The 20,821-nt window shown below is 32.3% G+C and overlaps 1 protein-coding gene across 1 annotated transcript in view; it reads left to right on the top strand.

The window, feature by feature from the left end:
* The first annotated feature begins 11,458 nt into the window (after positions 1-11,458).
* LOC110028647 (vacuolar protein sorting-associated protein 32 homolog 1-like) overlaps positions 11,459-20,821 on the top strand; it is a 13,364-nt gene continuing 4,001 nt past the window's right edge. Inside the window, exons 1-4 of the mRNA XM_020730581.1 lie at positions 11,459-11,609; positions 13,426-13,525; positions 13,906-13,991; positions 14,084-14,202. Of these exons, the coding sequence (XP_020586240.1) occupies positions 11,538-11,609; positions 13,426-13,525; positions 13,906-13,991; positions 14,084-14,202 (377 nt within the window). The 5' untranslated portion in view covers positions 11,459-11,537. The remainder of the gene's footprint in view (positions 11,610-13,425; positions 13,526-13,905; positions 13,992-14,083; positions 14,203-20,821) is intronic.

Below are 20,821 nucleotides of genomic sequence, written 5' to 3'. Positions count from 1 at the left end.
TACTGAGCAGACATATATATATATATATATATAAGAATGGCTGAAGGCTATTAGTCGAGCCCCAATCATCCCTCATGCGACTTTAATTTAGGTACCTCACACTACACGCAGGGGGTATCGAACCCCATAGCAGAGGAACTTACACTGTTGAAGCGAATGCTCGTCCAACTCTCTCAGATAAGCGACACACACACACAGAATATATATATATATATATTATAGGCACATCAGTTTATTTAATGTGATCTCTAAACTGACTAGCAAAATTATTGTTTTCAGGCTTCAACTATATATATTCTAATTTGGCCAAACCGAAGCATACCTTAAATAAACTAGAATTTTTTTATTTAACAATCAATAAAGGACATTTTTTATAATTTTGTCATTGTATTTAATTTTTATTTATTCTTAATTTAAAATAAAATATATTTGTGATATTGCAATTAAGTTAGGTTATTTTTAAATTGACTGAAAGTAAATTTAACTCACAAGTTAATTTAGTAAAAAAAGTCACATAAAAAATGTGAAACATGTTTTAAAAATTAAATAAAAACAAATAAAAAATGCACTCCAAAATTGACAATAAGGGAGCCAAAAATTTTCAGAACTAGAGCATTAGATAGTTTTTTTTTTTTTTTTTTAAATTTTCAATCTTTTTCAATTTTCGGTTTTAAAAGACCTAAAAAATAAATTTGGGGCATTTACATGCATACATATCTAATGCATAAAATAAAATATTTTTATTTACATGCATGACACTGAGATCTTTAAAATCTCATAAAAAAAAATATGTTATTATCAGTTTTTTAAAATTAAATACACATTTTTCATGCATAAATTTATAACATCAAGGTGTTATAAATCTAGATATCAAACTTTAGGTGTTAGATATGTAAATACATAAGAATTTGTGCTACAATTATTTTGTTTTTTTTTATTTTCCTTTGAATCTGGTAAAGTAATTATGCTGAAAGTCAAGGGTTGACCGGTTAAAAAAAGATGATATTAATGTCACATGACGAATGAAAAAAGGGTCACGAGGAGCAAAACAGTGTGACTTACCCCAAAACAGTTGAGTGGTCAAGAAAATAGTATATTATGTTTATTTAAAGAATATATGTTATATTTATTATCATCAAAGTATTATACGTCCGAAACTTTCTATGGTATTACACGAGATTTTATAAATTAAAATATGTGATTCATAATATATATATATATATATATATATATATATATATATATATAGGGTTTTAAACACGCGAGGCTCGGGGGAGTGCCGACTTTGTCAATTGCACACCATGATAAAATCAATTGCATGTAGGGTCTCGTGTTCGGCTCGTTCGAAATAGCTCGTGTTCGAAATCGGCTCGTGAACAGTGTGTTCGTGTTCGGCTCGATTTAAATATTCGTGTTCGCGTTCGGCTCGTGTTTGACTCGAAATTGACTCGTTAAACTAAAATTGAGAAAGTGAGAAAAATAGATGTAAAATGTGAGATTCGAACCTAGATCAAATATATAGTATCTTAAGCTAGTGTTTTTCATTAGTTCTCCTTCTATGTTTAATTTTAAGTGTTTAGTTTACTATCTATGTTGAATTTATATGATTTAAAAGTTCTATTCATGATTTTCATATTTACATTTTTTTAAGTTTTAGAAAGATTTTCCTTAAAAAATTTTATTATGTTTTTATATTTAAAAGGTTCTTTTTATTGTTTATTAAAATTTTGTTTTTAAGGACTTAAGTTTAAATTAATAAACATAAAGATATTAGAGATAAGAACTAGATAAGCTTATTTAATTCTCATCTCTTTTTGGACTCGCTTTAAGCTTATGTCAACCTTATAAAAATAATCAATTAGGAGCTCATTTAGATTTACATGAGTTTTTTATAAAAGTCATTCATTTAGAATACCCTTGAACTTATGAGTATTTTTATAACCGTAGTTTATTTAGAATACTTTTGAATTTACATATCTTTTATAAAAATAGTTTATTAATTTTTTTGTTCATATATATATATATATATATTAAAAAGGAATGACCGAAAGCTATTAGATGAGCCCCGATCATCCCTATGTGTGCTAAATATTCGAATCCCACACCATACATACTAAGGGATTCAAACCCGTTATCCGAGAGGACTTGCAACCTTCAGAGAGGCTGCTCTACCAACATACCACGATACGCGCGTCCCCCTCTTATATACACAACACATAATAATTATAAATTTATATGTCTGACACCTAAAAATTTGATAGCTATACTTGTAGTACTAGTGTCATAATTCATGCGAAAGAATCTGTAATAAGAAAAAAAGTTATAATGATAATATTTTTATAATATTAAAGATTTGAGTGTTATATATGTAAATAATAAAGTTTAGTTGTTAGATATATAGAAACATTTAATGATAACCAAACATTACCATATGAGCTATACCATAAGTCTTTTTAGTTAACAATCTCATTCATATGGGCCCTCATTTTATTTTGGAAGGATTGCATAAATGCCACTCAATTCTTTTGTGTTTACATGTATAACACTTAAATGTTAACTTTTAGATAAATGGGACCTTAGCTATTCATTAAAATGTATATTTCATTTTACATATATGCGACAACTCTAGGGACTTATAACTTTTGACATTCATAGTCGCCAACCACTATCAATCATCGCCGGCTGTCACCACCTAGAGTTGTTGACCATTGGCCACCAGTGAACATTAATTACGACCATCGTAGCCAGAATACAATGGTTAGGCCTGACATCTGCATCTTTCTTACGTTGTATGTTGTTAAATGCAATGTCAAAATAAAACTATAACCTCGTTCTCAAAAACATGATATAGTCACCGACTATGACTTATGCGAACAACCACTACTATAACTTCAAACTACGGCCTTTGGAGCTAATTGACGACATTGCAACTACTAATTATGACATATGTGACCAACTACTATTATTACAGCTAAGGGTGTAAACGAGAAGACTTGAGTGAATTGAACATGTGTTTGTGCTCAACTTAATTATATTTTAGTTTGTTCAAAGTTGACTCTTGCTTGAAATGACTCGTGAATTGTATGTTCGTGTTCAACCAAAATAAATGTTTATGTTCTTTTTCAGCTCAAGCTAGACACTAATTGGAAGCTTGTTTAATTAATAAGAAAAAATATATATATGATGTTGGATTCGAAACTAAAGCATTTCTATTCAACAAAATTCACAAAACCACAACTACAAAAGCTATAATGATTTAAAATTAATATATATATAAATAATATATATAAACTCTCTATTCTAAGCTAAAACGAACTGGACACAATAGAGCAAATGATTGTTTGTGTTCAACTCGTTTATAATTTGAGCTTAAGAAGTTTGTTCGTGATCAACTCTCTTACTTAACAAATGATTCAAACAAGTGCTACTTAACGAGTCAAACAATAGCTGTTCACGAACAACGAGCTTTTTGCATCCCTTGTTACAATTTCCAAGTGCGGCTTTTGTGGTCAACTATTGATATTATAGTCCAAAACTACATATGTTGTAGCCCAATTTTGGCGATTATTGGTTGAACTATTATTATGTATTTGTGAGTAATAAAGAGTGAATCTATGTGCTTACAATTATATAATGAATTATTTTAATTGGGCTAGATCCCTTAAATTTTTTTCCTTTCACGTATTTCTCCACATAATAAATTTTGGTGCCTCATCCTGCTACTTTTCTATTATCAAAACATGTGATGGATCTTTGTGCAATACTAAGTCATCAAAATAGCTTTTTATCACCATGAATTTTCTGATGCGCTACATGTATGAATTTTTTGGTTGGTATAAATGAAAAAGAATATAAAAAATAAATCATAAGAATTTGGAGGTATGTATGTAAATGCTCCTTTTATTTTTTTAATTTTATTAAGTTTGAGGCCTTCTCATTTAGGGAGGACCTCACAGTTCACGTCAATGAAATTATTGGCTGACTGACTTCTAGGCTTAATTACTGAGCAGACATTCGAAAAATAATATAAAAGTTTATCAGGAAGATTTTATTAAAGTTTATTTAGAATAAATAAAATGGTTATTTAATTTATATTAACATAATTATTATATACAAATAAATAATTAATAATTTTATTTTCAATTAATGAGTTATGCGTTTGAGATTAAATTTTTTTTCATCTTAAATTAAAATAGATTATCTTAAAATCTTCCAGAAGCAAATGAAAAAGAAAAAAAAATGTCAAAAATATTTCATGAATGATTTAAAAATTTTGTATCTGATCAAAATAAATTTAAAATTTTAATTATTATTATTTCTATTAAAATAATTTGGTATTCATTTTTTTTATTGATCAAGGCTCACACGAGCGATTTTTCTGTCCCGAGTCCGGAAATGCGGACAATGGATGCGATGCAATGATATAACGGAGATACAATCTTCTGCTGCATCGTGATCGTTGTTCGCACGCCCGATAGAAAATTTTGGCTGTATGCAGGCCACAGATTTTGGCTTGTCTTGGCGTTGTTTTGTATTGACCGGACCGGAAATTCTTTGGATACGTTTAAGCTACGCGAGGCAACCTATGTCATTTTCTGCGGATTAAAATTGACATAGGTTGCCTCGCACGTGGGGGAATTATTCTCGGATGCTTCCATTTAGTTTCCTTATATTTGACTTTCAATGCTTGCAACTTTGGAGAATTATATTTATTTTTATTTGAAGTGAATACATAGTTTTAATTTTTGAATTTATTTTAAATAATATTACATATCGCAAAATTCTTTTGTATTTACATATATAAAACTAATGGTGTAAATGAGTCGAATATGAGCAAGCCTAGGCTCAGCTCGTGTTCGGCTCGTTTATATTTCAAGCGCAACGAGGGTGTTTGTGTTTGATTTGTTTGCTTAGCAAACCGAAAATGAGCTGTCAAGAACAAAGAATCGTTTTGGCAACCCTAATCACATAGCCATATGATGTCAAGGATTGGGGCAAGATTTAAAAATTATTGTTTATATTAAAATATCGTTTGAATATAATTTAACAATCTTTATTCTATTTTGTTAATTATTATTTTTAATTGATTATAAATCTTTGTAGCGTTGTAGTCAATTTAATTTTTAAAAACTACTACTCATTCAATTGATGAGTAGTATTTCGAGCCAAAACGAGCCGAACACGAACGAACAAATCTTCATTCATGTTCCGCTCGTTAACTTAGCAAACAAGCCGAACACGAGCTTCTTAACGAACCGAACACGAGCTGTTCGTGAATAACGAGCCGTTTTGACATCCCTATATAAAACTTAAATTTCATATTTATATTTAGGAAGATTTACAAATGTTTACACCATTCAATTTCTATCTATTTTCATATCTAACCCTTGAACTTTAATTTTTGCATACAAGCCACCTTATATGATCATGAGAATGCGTATTTCACTTATTAAAAGTAACGGTATTTTTGAGCGCTATAAGTTTAAGAAGTTTAGGGGTTAGAAATATAATTACATAAGAATTTTGGGTTGTATCAAGGTATGTATGTAAATGCCTCTTATATTTATAAACCTTTGAAGTAAAAAAATTATGCATTTAAAGTTGCATTTCACATTTAAAAAAAGTAAATAAAATAATGATATTTTTTTATGTGATATAAGAAAATAAATGTAAAATTGAAAGTTAGATGTTAAATATATGTAAATACATAAGAATCGTGTGGTGTATATGCTAATGCCCCTGTAAAATATAGGCGAATCTAACGAGTGAATAATATATTCCAAATAAATTAGTTATATTTTCACGTGTATTTTCACTAAAAAAATTATAATGTAACTTAATTTAAATCATCATAAGCATTACACATTCGAATTATATTTTATTTTCTTATAGCTAGACCGAGGAATACCAATTAAAATTTAATCATGATGAGATGTCTTTAGTAATGTATGGCTCCCATTCGTGATATATTGATGAAAATATCGTGATGTTGATGTCAGACAATGCTTTTAATGCAGGCTAGGCTACCCCCATGGGTGTAAGAGAGGGGTTCAACTATTTCGGTATATGAGTTCTATTCAGCCACTTCGGCAAATGAGTTTGATTCAGTCATGTACTTTAACAAACGGACTCAATTCAACCACTTTGAGAAGTAAGCTCCATGATACGTGTAAAAATTCATATACAACTAAATTAGTTGGAATGCAATTGTGCATGATATTCCGGTTAAAATATTTGCTGGAATTTCGAATTGGATTTTCAAATTACTTGAAATAAATTGATATTCTGGTTAATTTATTTTTTAAATAATCATGATTAATGAGATTATTTTGATGAAATAGTTGAGAATTTAATACAGGGAAAAAATGAGTCGAAATTTTAATAAGAACTTAGACATTTTGATGAACATCACTCGACAGGGATTATAAGTTTCCATTGTTAGGTCTATCAAATATAAAATAACGGGTTGTACAAATATTGCCACCAATACACACGAGATTAAAATAGAGGATAAATGACACATACACACGAAATTGTTTTAATCACATACATACCGCACAAATGTTATGTATTTACATATAAAATACCTAAACTTTCATATTTACTTATATAACACTCACATATTTCATATCACGTTAAAAATACTAATTTTTAATAACTTTTTAAATGTAAAATATATATTTTCATGCATAGGTTTATGACACCAAGACGCTATAAGTGTGAATATCAAATTTTAGGAACTAGATATATAAATGCATAAGACTTTATTTGAAATGATTTATGTTTTTTTTTTTTTGGGTTAAAATTTACTTTCCGGACCACTGTTTCAATTGTCCGAACTGAGACTAGGAGTGTGCAATATTTGGATAAATCCAAAAGACTGGTCGGAACCGAACCGATTTATTGATTTGGTTCGGTTTTTAAAATAAAGGTTTGATGTTCGGGTTTAAAGTTTGTATAGTTCAGTTTATCAGTTACGGTTCATTTAAAAAAAAAAAAAAACCAACCAACTGAAAACCGGTTTATATGTGCAGAAGATCGGTGGAACGAGCGACCGAAATGTATAGCGAATATTTTACTTTAAGATATAAAAATACTGTTTTAACTGATTTAAAATTTAATTTTTGTTTCTTATAATCCGAGCTGATAAAAAATCGGTTTGATTGGTTTGTTTCTCATGAAAAATTATTTGGATAGGTTATATGAATCGTCAATTTCTTGATGATTTGTAAGATATCCAGACTGATCCTGCCGAACTGACCGAATGCACGCCCTAAGCCTTCCATTGCAAAAAATAAGAATCTCCCTCTCTCCCTCTCTCCCTCTCTAAATTTTGTGGGAATTAAGAGTGTATGAGTGAAAAAACGGCTTGAGTTACTAGTTTGGCATAAAACTTTTTGAATAATTAGATAAGTAACCGTTTGTTTGGTTAAAATTGGAAAGTAAACAAAATTATCTAAGTTTTATAGGTATATAATATTTTATTAGTTTAATTTTCTTGAAAATTATGCAAGTGGAACAAAATGCATATTGTGGATATCATAATCATTTAAATCACAAAATATCAATCAAATTGAAGTAATAAGTCTATATCGATACTATAAAAGAAAAAAAAAATATCTCTCATGTCTCATGTCGTGATATTTTCAAAGTTAGAGAATTTGGTATTGTCAGTGAGACTTGTTATATCGAAAAATTATATGAACGAGCATGAAAGCTGTTGTTTTTTAATAAGAAACTTTTAAATTCATGATCATCTGAGATCTGATCTTATCAAATATATAATCAAATTGAGCGTCTCAGCAAGACTAACTCAAAAAATTTAAAATTGGGTCCATCTAGGTCCAATCATGCTCAAATCAAATTGTTGAAGCAAAATTGAAAGCTTTTTATCAGTAATTGAATGATCAAAAGAATTTAAAATTTGATATATTTATAGTCGAATGAAGCATATTGATGAGAGGAATCCAACGAGCCTAAGATCGCTCAATTCCGAGGTCATTACAACTCTCAAATTCTTAAAAGATGTTAATCACCTATGATCAAAGGAGATTAGCATAAACCGCTTGATCAGGTTATTAGAGAAGTTATGCTTCAAAAAATCAAAATGATTCTATCAAAGAATTATAAAGAAGTCATCTTTCTTCACTGGGTGAGAGGAGAAGAAAAAAAGTGAAGTGAAATTCAATAGTTTGTTCTAGAGAGAAGACTCGACGAGTAACCACCGTCTTCATAGCCGCCAGCAACGATCGACCACTGACTGTTGCAGCCCCTGACCACTGTCAAGCACAGCCCGCTATTACCATATGTAGCCGTCGACCACTAGTTGTGGACAACCATTGCTTACAACTATTTTATGTAGCCAAACAATGACTAGTGTTGAATTTCCTAATACTTGATTTATTTTAAGACATGTAAAGACAAGTCTAGTTTTCAGTAAAAGATTTTAATCACACACGCACTCTGAGTGAAGGTTCTATCATTATACTTACAAAAGTATAAGATATTACTTTGACTGCGTTATGCCGCATGTTTTTTTTTCTCATCAAGTGTTTTTCAACATGAAAGTTATGGTGTCTTCCTGTGTTATATATATATATATATATATATATAACATCAACAATTGGTTATATATATATATTATTTTGTGTACTGAAATTTCATATAATACTAAGACAATTAATCACCACTCCATGATCGTGAATTTTTCGGCATGTAATAAGACTAACAAAAAAATTGTGATGTACGCGAGACATGAATCTCCTATATGAATCATGAATAACAACACTTTAAAATAGATTTAGCAAGTTGAGATAAAGAAATGATCTAATTCTCAAAAAACACTCGAGAGTTTTTACCATGAACCCAATTGTAGGATTACAAATGCACCGAGCCAAGCTAAGCAAGTGCCTACTGGAGCTTGAGCTTGATTCAAGCTTTTAAGATTACGTGTGAGCTCAAACTCATTTATAAATATTTTCATCGAGCTCTAACTTGTTTATAAATTTTTTGATCGGGCTCGAGCTCGAGCCCGAGCTCAATTCAAGCTCTCGAGCGCAATTCAAGCTTTTAAGATTAGATTTGAGCTCAAGCTCATTAATGAATATTTTGATCAAGCTCAATTCGAGCTTAGTTTATACAAGGTTTATCAAGCTTATTAACCAACAACTTGTTTAATAAATAAATAAGTCTTAATCAAGTCTTAATGCAGCTTTAATTGAGACTTCCTTGAGCTTTTTACAAGCAACTTTGTTATCAAAAGTAAACATGCCAAATCAAAAAATGCTAGTTGTGCCTAAAATTCAACATTTAAAAGGTAGTGTTCATGAATGAGCTGTAATCGAACAGTAATTGAGGCCTAATCGAACAGTAATCGAGTTTTAAATGACATTATACATGGACATAAATGAACCAAATGCCATGATGTTGAATTCCATTCATTTAGTAATAGAATACCTATGAGAGTGATCAAGCTCATTTAATTAATTAATTAAACGACGATGAACAAGCTTTAATAGAGCTGAGCTATAAGAAGCTTATCGAATGCTCCGTTTGCAACCCTATCCAATGATCGCATGGATGGATAATTGTTGTTGTTAATTTAGAATGGGAGCTTAGATTTGATTTCGTGAATTATGTCACAAACATCCTTATGTGCAAATAAAGAGGTGGTGGAATGTGGTAGTTTTACATATTATTGTCCCCCCTTAAAAAAATCATGCTATGAGAATAATAAAAAAATTCATAAATTTCTCTATGTATAGTTGGCTTAATGAGGATTGGAAAGAAAGCTGTAGCCTATCTTAGCAACAAAATGTGTTAGTATTGGCTTTTGATATATGGTGTAGCATATATTTTTTTGAACTATTAGATTTAAATCTAGAATAATTGAGGATTTGAATGGTTGCATTTATAAATTATACATGTCACATTTGTCTATATTAAAAGTGGCTATAGTGGGCTTGATCTAGTTTGCCTTAGATAAGATATTCATCAAACAAAGCAAGTAAATTTAAGTCCATAGTAAGAAAATTGAAGAGAAATACTACAAAATTTTACTATCAATATTCGAAAAATTGTAAAACAATGCAAAGTCTCCCCTACTTTTAATTATCTTAAAAATAGAGAAATTAAAACCCACTTGAACTAACCAAATATCATTTTTTATGTTGTGGGGAAGTATTCACATATCTAAAGTCTAAATATTACATTTATATAAAATTTTAGTAACTAAATTATATAAAAATATCAGTAATATTAATTTACTTAAGCTGAACTACACTTTTATATATATCAACATTTTGATATGATTAGATATTATAGTTATATAACAAACAAAGCAGTTTGACATACATATCGCATTCTACTTAATCCTTAAGTTTTCACTTATATAATTTCTAAATATTACATTTATATAAAATTTTAGTAACTAAATCATATAAAATTATCAATAAGATTAATTTATTTGAACTAAAATACATTCTTTCATGCACATGCCTTGACATAATTCAGACACTAAAGTTGCATATAAATAAATACAAATGTTTAGATATTAGATGTGTGTGTACGTGCATTTATTTATTTATTTATAACTTTTGGTATATATTAGATATGTAGTTTCATAAAGATTATGTAGCATGTGCATAAATTAAACACCTTTTTTTTTATGTATAGGTGGTGAGATCATCTTACAAAGGTTTGAATAATTAGGGTATCCCTTAAATTATAAGTGGACTAAGAGCTTAAAGAACATAGTAGTAGAGTAACAAAAACATTCATTTTTTAACATGCTACTCATGGCTCAACTCAAAAAGAGCTCATTCAAGTTCAATTAATTAATTAATCAAATAATTTGATTTTTTTTATAAATACTCAATTATTGAACACATAAATGTAAATAGTCTATTACTCAAATTATTCATGACCATAATTAATATTATTTAAAGTTTTTTCTTGATAACTTGATTTTCATTTTTATTTGAACATTTAGTCCTACATGGTTAGGATATTTAAAAATTAGTATTGCTTATAAATTGTGAAGGACGAAGCAAGTTGCAACCCATGTGATTTTATAGGTAGTTGTTCGATATAATGCTCTGGAACTTTTAATGAACTTATTAAAAGTTTAAATCTTGTTAAGTTATTATTATTTTTTAATTATGATGTGCAATAAAATTTCATAGTAAAGTCTCAAGAGACTCATTTATTCTTATAAACAAGCTTCCCATTCAAAGTTCAGTAATCATAACATGAATTTAAGGTGGAATAAATATGATTTTAAAGTGAATTAAACAAATAAAATACAAAAAAGCCCAACGAGACAGTATCGCTAAAATGTTCATCTGGCTTGAGTCCAGTAGCCCAGCAGGCCGAACTATCTGGGCAGCCCATGGCAGAAACAAAGGACACGATCTTGAACGTGGGGTAAAAGGGCAGTTCCGCTTGCCTCCCATCTATCGGCACTCTCACACTCAACGCACACTCTTCCTTCGTTCCTCTTCCCAGCTGTTAATCTCACTGGTCCGTCATCTCTTACAATGTTCGCTAAGATCTTCCGGCGTTGCAAGGAGGATTCGAGCTCCGTTTCTTCCTCTAGCAAGCTTCAGCAGGTTTATCTTCTATTTTATTTATTATCCGTCGTCTCAATTCGAATTGGCTTCCTCCTCCATATAGAGTAGGGCACTGAAAGGCACCGGCGTTGGGTATTTTTCGGACCCGTTACTCATTTTTTGACAACTTTCACTATCAATGACTTAGTTATTCCTTGGGTTTTTATTTTCTAGTTGCGATTGTAAGCAGTGGAAGCGGGGTTAGGAAATCCTTGTGTTAGAGTTACGGATTGGGTATTTCTGTCTCGATGAGACCAATGTAGTGAATTTTATAGATATAGATTAGTCTCTAGATTGACAATGTGAAATGGTTGTAGGTTTTTCGTTGGAAATATATTGGTAGCCTGGGCCTTGAAGCAGAAGACAACCTGGTTTTTGATAGAATTTTCATGTGAGATCTATTGAAGATTGGTGTGTCTTGTTAAAGTTTGGATGAACATTCTGCCGAATTGTTATTTTATTAATGGATTTAGGGCATAACATTGAGACCCATCTTATTTTTTATAGTTCTTTTCCAGAACTCAATCACCCATTTCATGTTAAGTTTTCTTTCCTAGTAATGGTTGTAAGTCTTTAAAGCAGGGTTAGGGAATCGTAACACCAGTATTATGTTTGAGAACATTTGGTTTGGATTGGGGAAGATAAAGGTGAAATTTTTGAAATAGGAAGAAGTTCTTACTTGAAAGAAAATTGAAATTGATACAGCTTTTTCAATGGAAATGTAGATGTTTATGTTGTTTTTTCAGACTGATTTTGATAGAAGACTTGACGTGTGAGATTTAGAGGCTCTTTGGTGGCCACAATTAGACATAGTAAATCCCTTAAATGTAGATTTAGTTACTATAAAAATTTTCTAAATCTATAAAAATTTTTTAGTTACTATAAAAATTTTCTAAATATTGATAAATATTTGGCTATTTGTTTCAAGATTAAAAAAACTATGAGAGGGGAAACCCTTAATTCCATTAAATTCTTATAAACGTTGGGATTTAACAAATTTTGGTTTGGCTGTTGTTGGTATAAATGGTTGAGAAATTACTATAGAAAAACATCTGGAAAAAATTGTCGTGAGTATTGTAGATGGAATTTTTTTTATTGTGCTTATGGTGTGGATGATATACAAAAATCAAATAACATGATTTTTGTTTGATAAAAAGATTTAACTATTAATGAGCTGTTTTATCGTCCCCAAAGATATAAGCATCCTCATTCATTCCTTTTTTTTCTTTTACAATATAATAAATTGATTATATTTCATAAATAAATTAAGTAGAGTGGATTAAAAATTAAGAATTTGATACTTCATTCAGTGAAATAAATTGGGGAGCATCTCTATGTATATAGCTCATAAAAAACATGTGTCTGAAAATATGAATATGTGATACTATACAATATACATATATTGAAGAATAAATAAAATTACACTCCTTTATTTAAAGCTTTTTTGTTTATCTTTGTGTTTATTTGTATACTATGTAAAATGAAGCTCCAGGGCATAAATTTCAGTGTATTTTGAACTTTTATCAACCCTTCTTTTTTCAGAAGGAACTTTTTGATATCTATTTTAAAATTTTCTCCAGAATGCAGCTTCGTTTGGGTTGGTAATTTTTCATATTGTGGGTGGAAAAAGTTATCCAAACACTTAACTGTCTTTGAAATTTAGATTTTCATAGGAAAAAAAACAGGGGGAATACCAAACAATATAAGGTCCTAAGTGTGGATCAGTATTGAAGTGCATTATAATATTTCATTCTAGTTTTATAGAATTTTTCCTAGATAAGCTACATTTATGTCTGCTATGATTATCAATTTGCAGGCATTTGAAAAGCTTGAGAAGAAGGAGATTATTTTGCAAGAAAAGATTGCTGTAGAGATTGAGAGAGCCAAAGAATTTACGAAGGCAAAAAATAGACCTGGTGAAAATTACTTTAAATTTTTAAATTCAGTATCACTAAGTCTCTTGGAATTTAGTACTGGCATGCTACATTTTGGCTATGATTTTGTTGTTGTACGTAAATTATTGGCATGCTCTATATAGATTGCACTAGTTCTTTCTGTTTTTTCTCTGCATACTAAATGGTGTGTTTGCCAGTGAGCCTAATTGGTCATCATAGACTAAATTTTATTTGTTGTAAACCATAACCACATGCTCCAAAGTGGCCCAATCATATTTTTTATGTTTGTTTTGTGGCACTTTTTTACGTTTACATGGAATATTTGGTAATTTTGGAGGAAAAACCTATGCATGCTTGAATCGCTAGAATTTGTCAATATTTTATTTTTATTTTATTCACAGCTGCACTGCAATGCTTGGTGAGGAAGAAATTTTATGAAGAGCAAATTGAGCATCTTGGGAGCTTTCAAATGCTTATTCATGACAAGGTCATTCTAAATAATGTAATCATGTCTTTAAAAAACGTGAGAAAAAATACAGCGAGCACTCTGTTTACCAGCCCTTTATGTATTTCCTGCAGGAGCAAATGCTGCAGAAGAAATCATCTGTAAATGGCAGTCAGCTTCAACGAATTACTAGAAATGTTAATAGGAACTTTGAGAACAACAATATTCGTGCTACTTTGCACGCAACTTTGAAGTAAGTTCCTTTGCACATAATCTTGTAAGATATTCGTAGTATTTATTTTATTGTTTTGGTCTTGGTGATAATTTGTCATTCTTCTTTAAGGTTGGCCATCAATATTTGAGTTCTTCTTTGTTTGATATGTGTGTGTGTGTGTGTGTGTGTGTGTGTGTTACTCATACAAGCATATTTATATCATATGTAAATTAAAAAAAAATGTCAGCATATCTTCGTCAATATAAACTTTAGCCCACTTCTTTTTTTATTTTCTATTCTTATCCATTGAATGTTGTTTGAAGATAATTTTGTAAAATATATTACATTTAAATATTTATACATATATAAAATCTTATTTTGTTAATGAACTTCTCACATGCATACACATGTGCGCGTGCATGTTTGTGTCAATGTACATTTAAGAATTTAGGATTCACAATTTCACTTAATATGTCAACAACTTCCTTTAAACTCAACATAAAAAATATTAGAATTATAACCCAAACAATATTGTAGCAATTGAATAAATTTGAAGCCATAAACTTATCATAATTAATTTTTTTTGCGCCCAGTGTAAACAAAATCACGACACTAGCCAATAAGAAAATACGTAGAATAATAAAATCAAAGAAATTTAGGCCTTGCACTAATGATATAAGGAGATGAATCCGTTCAAGTTAGGACAAGATCCGATTTGTACATTCACAATTGGAACTGAAAATTCATGACAGAGGGAGAAAAATTGATGACAGTGACTCTTTTTTTTGGAAGAAAATGCTCTAGCATGGTCTCAATGGAGAGAACAACGTTAGCCAATCTGAACATGAGAAGAATTCAATGTCCAATTGTTGGAGTGCTTCAGAACCACATAGGAAGGGATTTACACGGGTAGTTTTTTGTTTTTATTCATGAAGGATCCGTCATGGAGAATAGGAAGAAATTTAATATGTTATCCAACCGTTTAAGAGGTATATCAGAAGAATTGTTGGAAGACAATTTCAATAAAAGGTTGAAGCCAGAGACTCGAGCATCACTTCGCCTGCTGAGATCCCGAAAATTGGAGAAAACTATGGAATTAGTGCAGTTGGTTGAAGATAAAATGCAATGAACTAGACTATTAGGAGCAACAAAGGTGGAGCATCACTATTATAACCACAACGATACAAAAAGCTGAAATAGTGGAAATCCAGATAGAGGCTCTACATGACAGAAATAAAGGGCTATGATTGGGGAAGACCCTCACGACTTACATAGACATAGATTCAGGAGAAGCGGGCCAAGTGGTCATGTTTTTGGTTTGATGAGAAGTTTTTCCTAGGACACCTTTGCAAGGATTAGATATTACAGATGCTCGTAGTGTGTGACGAGGAGGCAGGGGATGCAGAAACAGAGAAGGTTGTGGTGGAGTAGAACACCCTCTTAGATGTGGCAGAAGACTTATTGAATTGGATGGTGAGATTTACACCGAACCACACTATGAAACTTTAGGGGCAGAGCATAGAGCATGATATTGTTGTGTTGATAAATAGTGGGGCTACTCATAACTTCACCTCTACTCAAATAGTGAAACAATTGAGGCTTGTGATGGTGGATATAGAAAGTTTTGGAGTCATGATCGGGATGAGACATGTATAGAAGAGCAGGGGAGTTTGTAAAAGAGTAATTTTAACTTATCAGACATTCTGGTGATCGACGAATTTCTTCTCTTGACTTTAGGGAGCACTAACGTGATATTGAGTATGAAATGGTTGCAATCCATTGGGAAGACTAAGATAATTGAAAACTCTTAACCATGGAGTTTCATGAGGGAGATAAGATGGTGGTGCTTCACGGTTGACTCTAGTTTGTGCAAGCTCTGGTGTCAGTGGATCCATCTATGGTGGCGGGTATGTTGGAGGGGCCACCACCAAAAACCTGTAAGAGTTCAAGAAGGTTATGAGATTTACATGATACTACCGGAAGTTCGTGAATGGTTATAATTTGATTGTTTTCTTGGACGAAAAACTTAAAGAAGGATAACTTTCAGTGGGGGTAGCAACGACTTATACTTTTGAGAAGTTAAAGCAAAGCCATAACGAGTGTTCTAGTGTGACGACGCGAATCAGACGTAAGCCAATTTATGAGCAGAAGCCACACATGGCTTGATTCAGCAATAATTTTTTCCAACTCGAGGTCAATGTCTTTTTGGGAGGGGAGTATTGTTACTTTGTTGCCTAGCTTAAGGATAATATTATCTTTTAGCCTAAGTGCAATTTAATCCTTCATTATTATTATTTTTTGATATAAATAGGGCCTAATAGTTTAGGGTTTGGGTTATGCAGGAGATTGGGTCTTGAGTCTTAGGTTTAAGGTTGGGAGAGATTACCGCTACCTCTTGAATTGTAGGATATGGGAGAGATTGCCTACCTCTCTAATTGTAGGTGCTTATCTTTATGTATTTGTGTTGTGTTGGTTGGTGTTCATGAAATAAAATTATTTTGTGATCTAATTTCTCTGGAAAATCTCTATTGGATCCTATCAAAGTGGTATTAAAGCGTTCAATTATGATAACAAATACCGGGTCACTGCATTTCTATAGAATTTTCGTGATTCAAGCTGAGGGGATTAGTGGTGTGGCCTAAGCCTCACGAAACAATTACTAGTCCAATGAGCTGGGAAGCCTACGACAGGATCCAATGTTTGTGACCCAACATCATGACGATTCAAATTGCGATAAAGTTGCAATCGAGCTAGCTGGGAAGTGACGACATGATCTTGTACAACAGAGGGCTACGAAGGATCTGAGTGATATAGTCGCGGTAATACCTCACGTAGAAGGCAACGACGGGATCACAACTTACAGAGACCCTTAACTGAATAACTTTATTCGTGGAGAAGGCAATGATGGGATCATGACTTATCGAGACCCAAAACTTTTTTCTTCATTGAGAAGTCAATGATAGGATCGCAACGTACAGAGACCCAAAACTTCATTCTTTCTTCGTGGAGAAGGCAACGACAGGATTGCAATTACAAATTTTGCGAAGGCAAAGACTGTATCGTGGTTTATAGAGACTTGAAACTTGTGGAGAAGGAAACACCTGGATCAAGCAACAACGAATCACGATGTATAGGAGTTCCACACCCCTCTTGATTGAAATATGTGATCGGGATCACGACGTAAATGAGTTCTGTATCGCTTATGACAGAAACTCATAATCAGGATCTGCGACTTACAGGAATTCAAATTACAACTTCCATAGTTTTGCATGACTTCTAATAGTTCCACCGAATCGCATATAGGAATTTCAGGATTACAACGTCTAGAGTTTCGTACATGCTGAATCCGCATTCAGAAATTCTGAATCTTGTAATCTTAGCATAAAGGAGTTTCAACATTGTTTAGGAGAAATGGTAAGAAAAAAAGTGGATGCTTTGGAGAAAAAAATAACGGAAGAGGTCGGTCAAATCAGATCTTGAATAGTCTAGCGTTTCTCAGCAATGGAAGGAAGGTTGGAGGGAAGGTTTATAACCCTAGAAGAAATGACAAGGAAGATTGCAGAGTTTCACATAAATCTTCCACTGCCTACAACGAGATTTAGCGAAGACGTTTGGAACGAACAATTGCGATAACAGTCAAAAGTAATTCACATGACATCAGGGCAATAACATTGTCTAAGGTGGATCTGCAGCTGCGAGAACAGGTGAAGGAATGGGAAGCGGATTCGAGTTAGCACTACGAAGGAATGACATGACATCCAAACAGTTGGAATGAAAGGCAACAGACAAAATGGTACGACGGGTGATTCGGGGCAAGAGAAGATCAGGTTAAAAGTTTCTGACCTAGAGCAGGGATCCATGGTGGGGGCGACCCGACAGAGGGCTGCATCCAACCGTACTAGAGCCTTTTGTAATTTTGGAGCTTATGGGGATGATCGAGCTGATTATGGGGTGTGCCAGAGTTATGGAAGAAAAGAAATCAATACGGGTCGAGGAAAAGAAACCAACCCCTGCTTTATGGGTGGAATGAACTTCGGTCAAAGAAATTTAGGAGACTCGCGCATGAGGAAGTTGAAGATGTAGATCTTTGAAGGAGATGATGTTTATAGCTGTGTTTATCACGTGGAGAGATACTTTGCTGTTAATGGGATGACAAAGAAAGAAAATTTGATGGCAGCAACTCTGTGTTTGAAAGGAAAGACTTTAGTATGTTATCGATGAGCGAACAATGTTAGCCAGCTCAAACATGAGAAGAATTCAAGGTTCAATTGTTTGAGTACTTTAAAACCACATGGGAAGGAGATTTATTTCAGCATTTTTTTTTTCGCATTGGCCAAGTAAGAATTCATCATGGAGAATAAGGAGAAATTTGAGATGTTATGCAATTTTTTAAGAGGGATATCCGAAGAAGTATTGGAAGACAACTTCATTAAAGGGTTGAAGCCAAAGATTCGAGCATCACTACGCTTGGTGAGATCAGGAGGATTGAGGATAAAAGTGTAGTGAAATAGGTTATTAAGAGTAGGTGGAGCATCATACCGAACTATTACAACCATAACGTTACAAAAAGCTCAAAGAATGGAAGTCCAGATAGAGGCTCTACAGGACAAGAAGGATGACAGAGAAAGAAAATTTGATGGCAGCAACTCTGTGTTTGAAAGGAAAGACTTTAGTATGTTATCGATGAGCGAACAATGTTAGCCAGCTCAAACATGAGAAGAATTCAAGGTTCAATTGTTTGAGTACTTCAGAACCACATGGAAAGGAGATTTATTCGAGCATTTTTTTTTTTGCATTGTTCAAGTAAGAATTCATCATGGAGAATAAGGAGAAATTTGAGATGTTATGCAATTTTTTAAGAGGGATATCCGAAGAAGTATTGGAAGACAACTTCATTAAAGGGTTGAAGCCAAAGATTCGAGCATCACTACGCTTGGTGAGATCAGGAGGATTGAGGATAAAAGTGTAGTGAAATAGGTTATTAAGAGTAGGTGGAGCATCATACCGAACTATTACAACCATAACGTTACAAAAAGCTCAAAGAATGGAAGTCCAGATGGAGGCTCTACAGTACAAGAAGGATGACAGAGAAAGAAAATTTGATGGCAGCAACTCTGTGTTTGAAAGGAAAGACTTTAGTATGTTATCGATGAGCGAACAATGTTAGCCAGCTCAAACATGAGAAGAATTCAAGGTTCAATTGTTTGAGTACTTCAGAACCACATGGGAAGGAGATTTATTCGAGCATTTTTTTTTTTTGCATTGGTCAAGTAAGAATTCATCATGGAGAATAAGGAGAAATTTGAGATGTTATGCAATTTTTTAAGAGGGATATCCGAAGAAGTCTCGTTAAACTAAAATTAAGAAAAATAGATGTAAAGTGTGGGATTCGAATCTGGGTCAAACCTATATAAAAGAAAACACTAACCACATTGCCATATGAGATGTTATGATTTAAATTTAGACATAAATATATATAATATATTATTATATAAATAATATATGTAATATATTGTTATATAAAAAAATATATATATATATATAGCCATTTCGAGCCGAACACGAGTGAACAAACTGTTATTCGTGTTCGACTCGTTTACATTTCGATCCTAAAAATTTGTTCTTATTCGGCTCGTTAAGCTTAACGAACGAGTCAAACACGAGCTTTTTACAAACAACGAGCCAAATTGACAGCCCTACATTAAAGATCGCCGGAGACTCTTATAATATAGTCTTGGCTATTCTTTTATATATATATATATATATGATTTATGCATTAATTAGTTTTATTATAGTGTTTTGATTGCACTGTTACAGATGTTATGCAATTTTTTAAGAGGGATATCCGAAGAAGTATTGGAAGACAACTTCATTAAAGGGTTGAAGCCAAAGATTCGAGCATCACTACGCTTGGTGAGATTAGGAGGATTGAGGATAAAAGTGAGATATGCTATTAAGAGTAGGTGGAGCATCATACCGAACTATTACAACCATAACGTTACAAAAAGCTCAAAGAATGGAAGTCCAGATGGAGGCTTTACAGGACAAGAAGGATGACAGAGAAAGAAAATTTGATGGCAGCAACTCTGTGTTTGAAAGGAAAGACTTTAGTATGTTATCGATGAGCGAACAATGTTAGCCAGCTCAAACATGAGAAGAATTCAAGGTTCAATTGTTTGAGTACTTCAGAACCACATGGGAAGGAGATTTATTTGAGCATTTTTTTTTTTTTTTGCATTGGTCAAGTAAGAATTCATCATGGAGAATAAGGAGAAATTTGGGATGTTATGCAATTTTTTAAGAGGGATATCCGAAGAAGTATTGGAAGACAAATTCATTAAAGGGTTGAAGCCAAAGTTTCGAGCATCACTACGGTTGGTGAAATCAGGAGGATTGAGGATAAAAGTGTAGTGAAATATGTTATTAAGAGTAGGTGGAGCATCATACCGAACTATTACAACCATAACGTTACAAAAAGCTCAAAGAATGGAAGTCCAGATGGAGGCTCTACAGGACAAGAAGGATGACAGAGAAAGAAAATTTGATGGCAGCAACTCTGTGTTTGAAAGGAAAGACTTTAGTATGTTATCGATGAGCGAACAATGTTAGCCAGCTCAAACATGAGAAGAATTCAAGGTTCAATTGTTTGAGTACTTCA

The sequence above is a fragment of the Phalaenopsis equestris genome, unplaced genomic scaffold, assembly GCF_001263595.1.
Source record: "Phalaenopsis equestris unplaced genomic scaffold, ASM126359v1 Scaffold000517, whole genome shotgun sequence".
Classification (NCBI taxonomy): Eukaryota; Viridiplantae; Streptophyta; class Magnoliopsida; order Asparagales; family Orchidaceae; genus Phalaenopsis; species Phalaenopsis equestris.
This window is presented reverse-complemented; position numbering and strand designations above follow the sequence as displayed.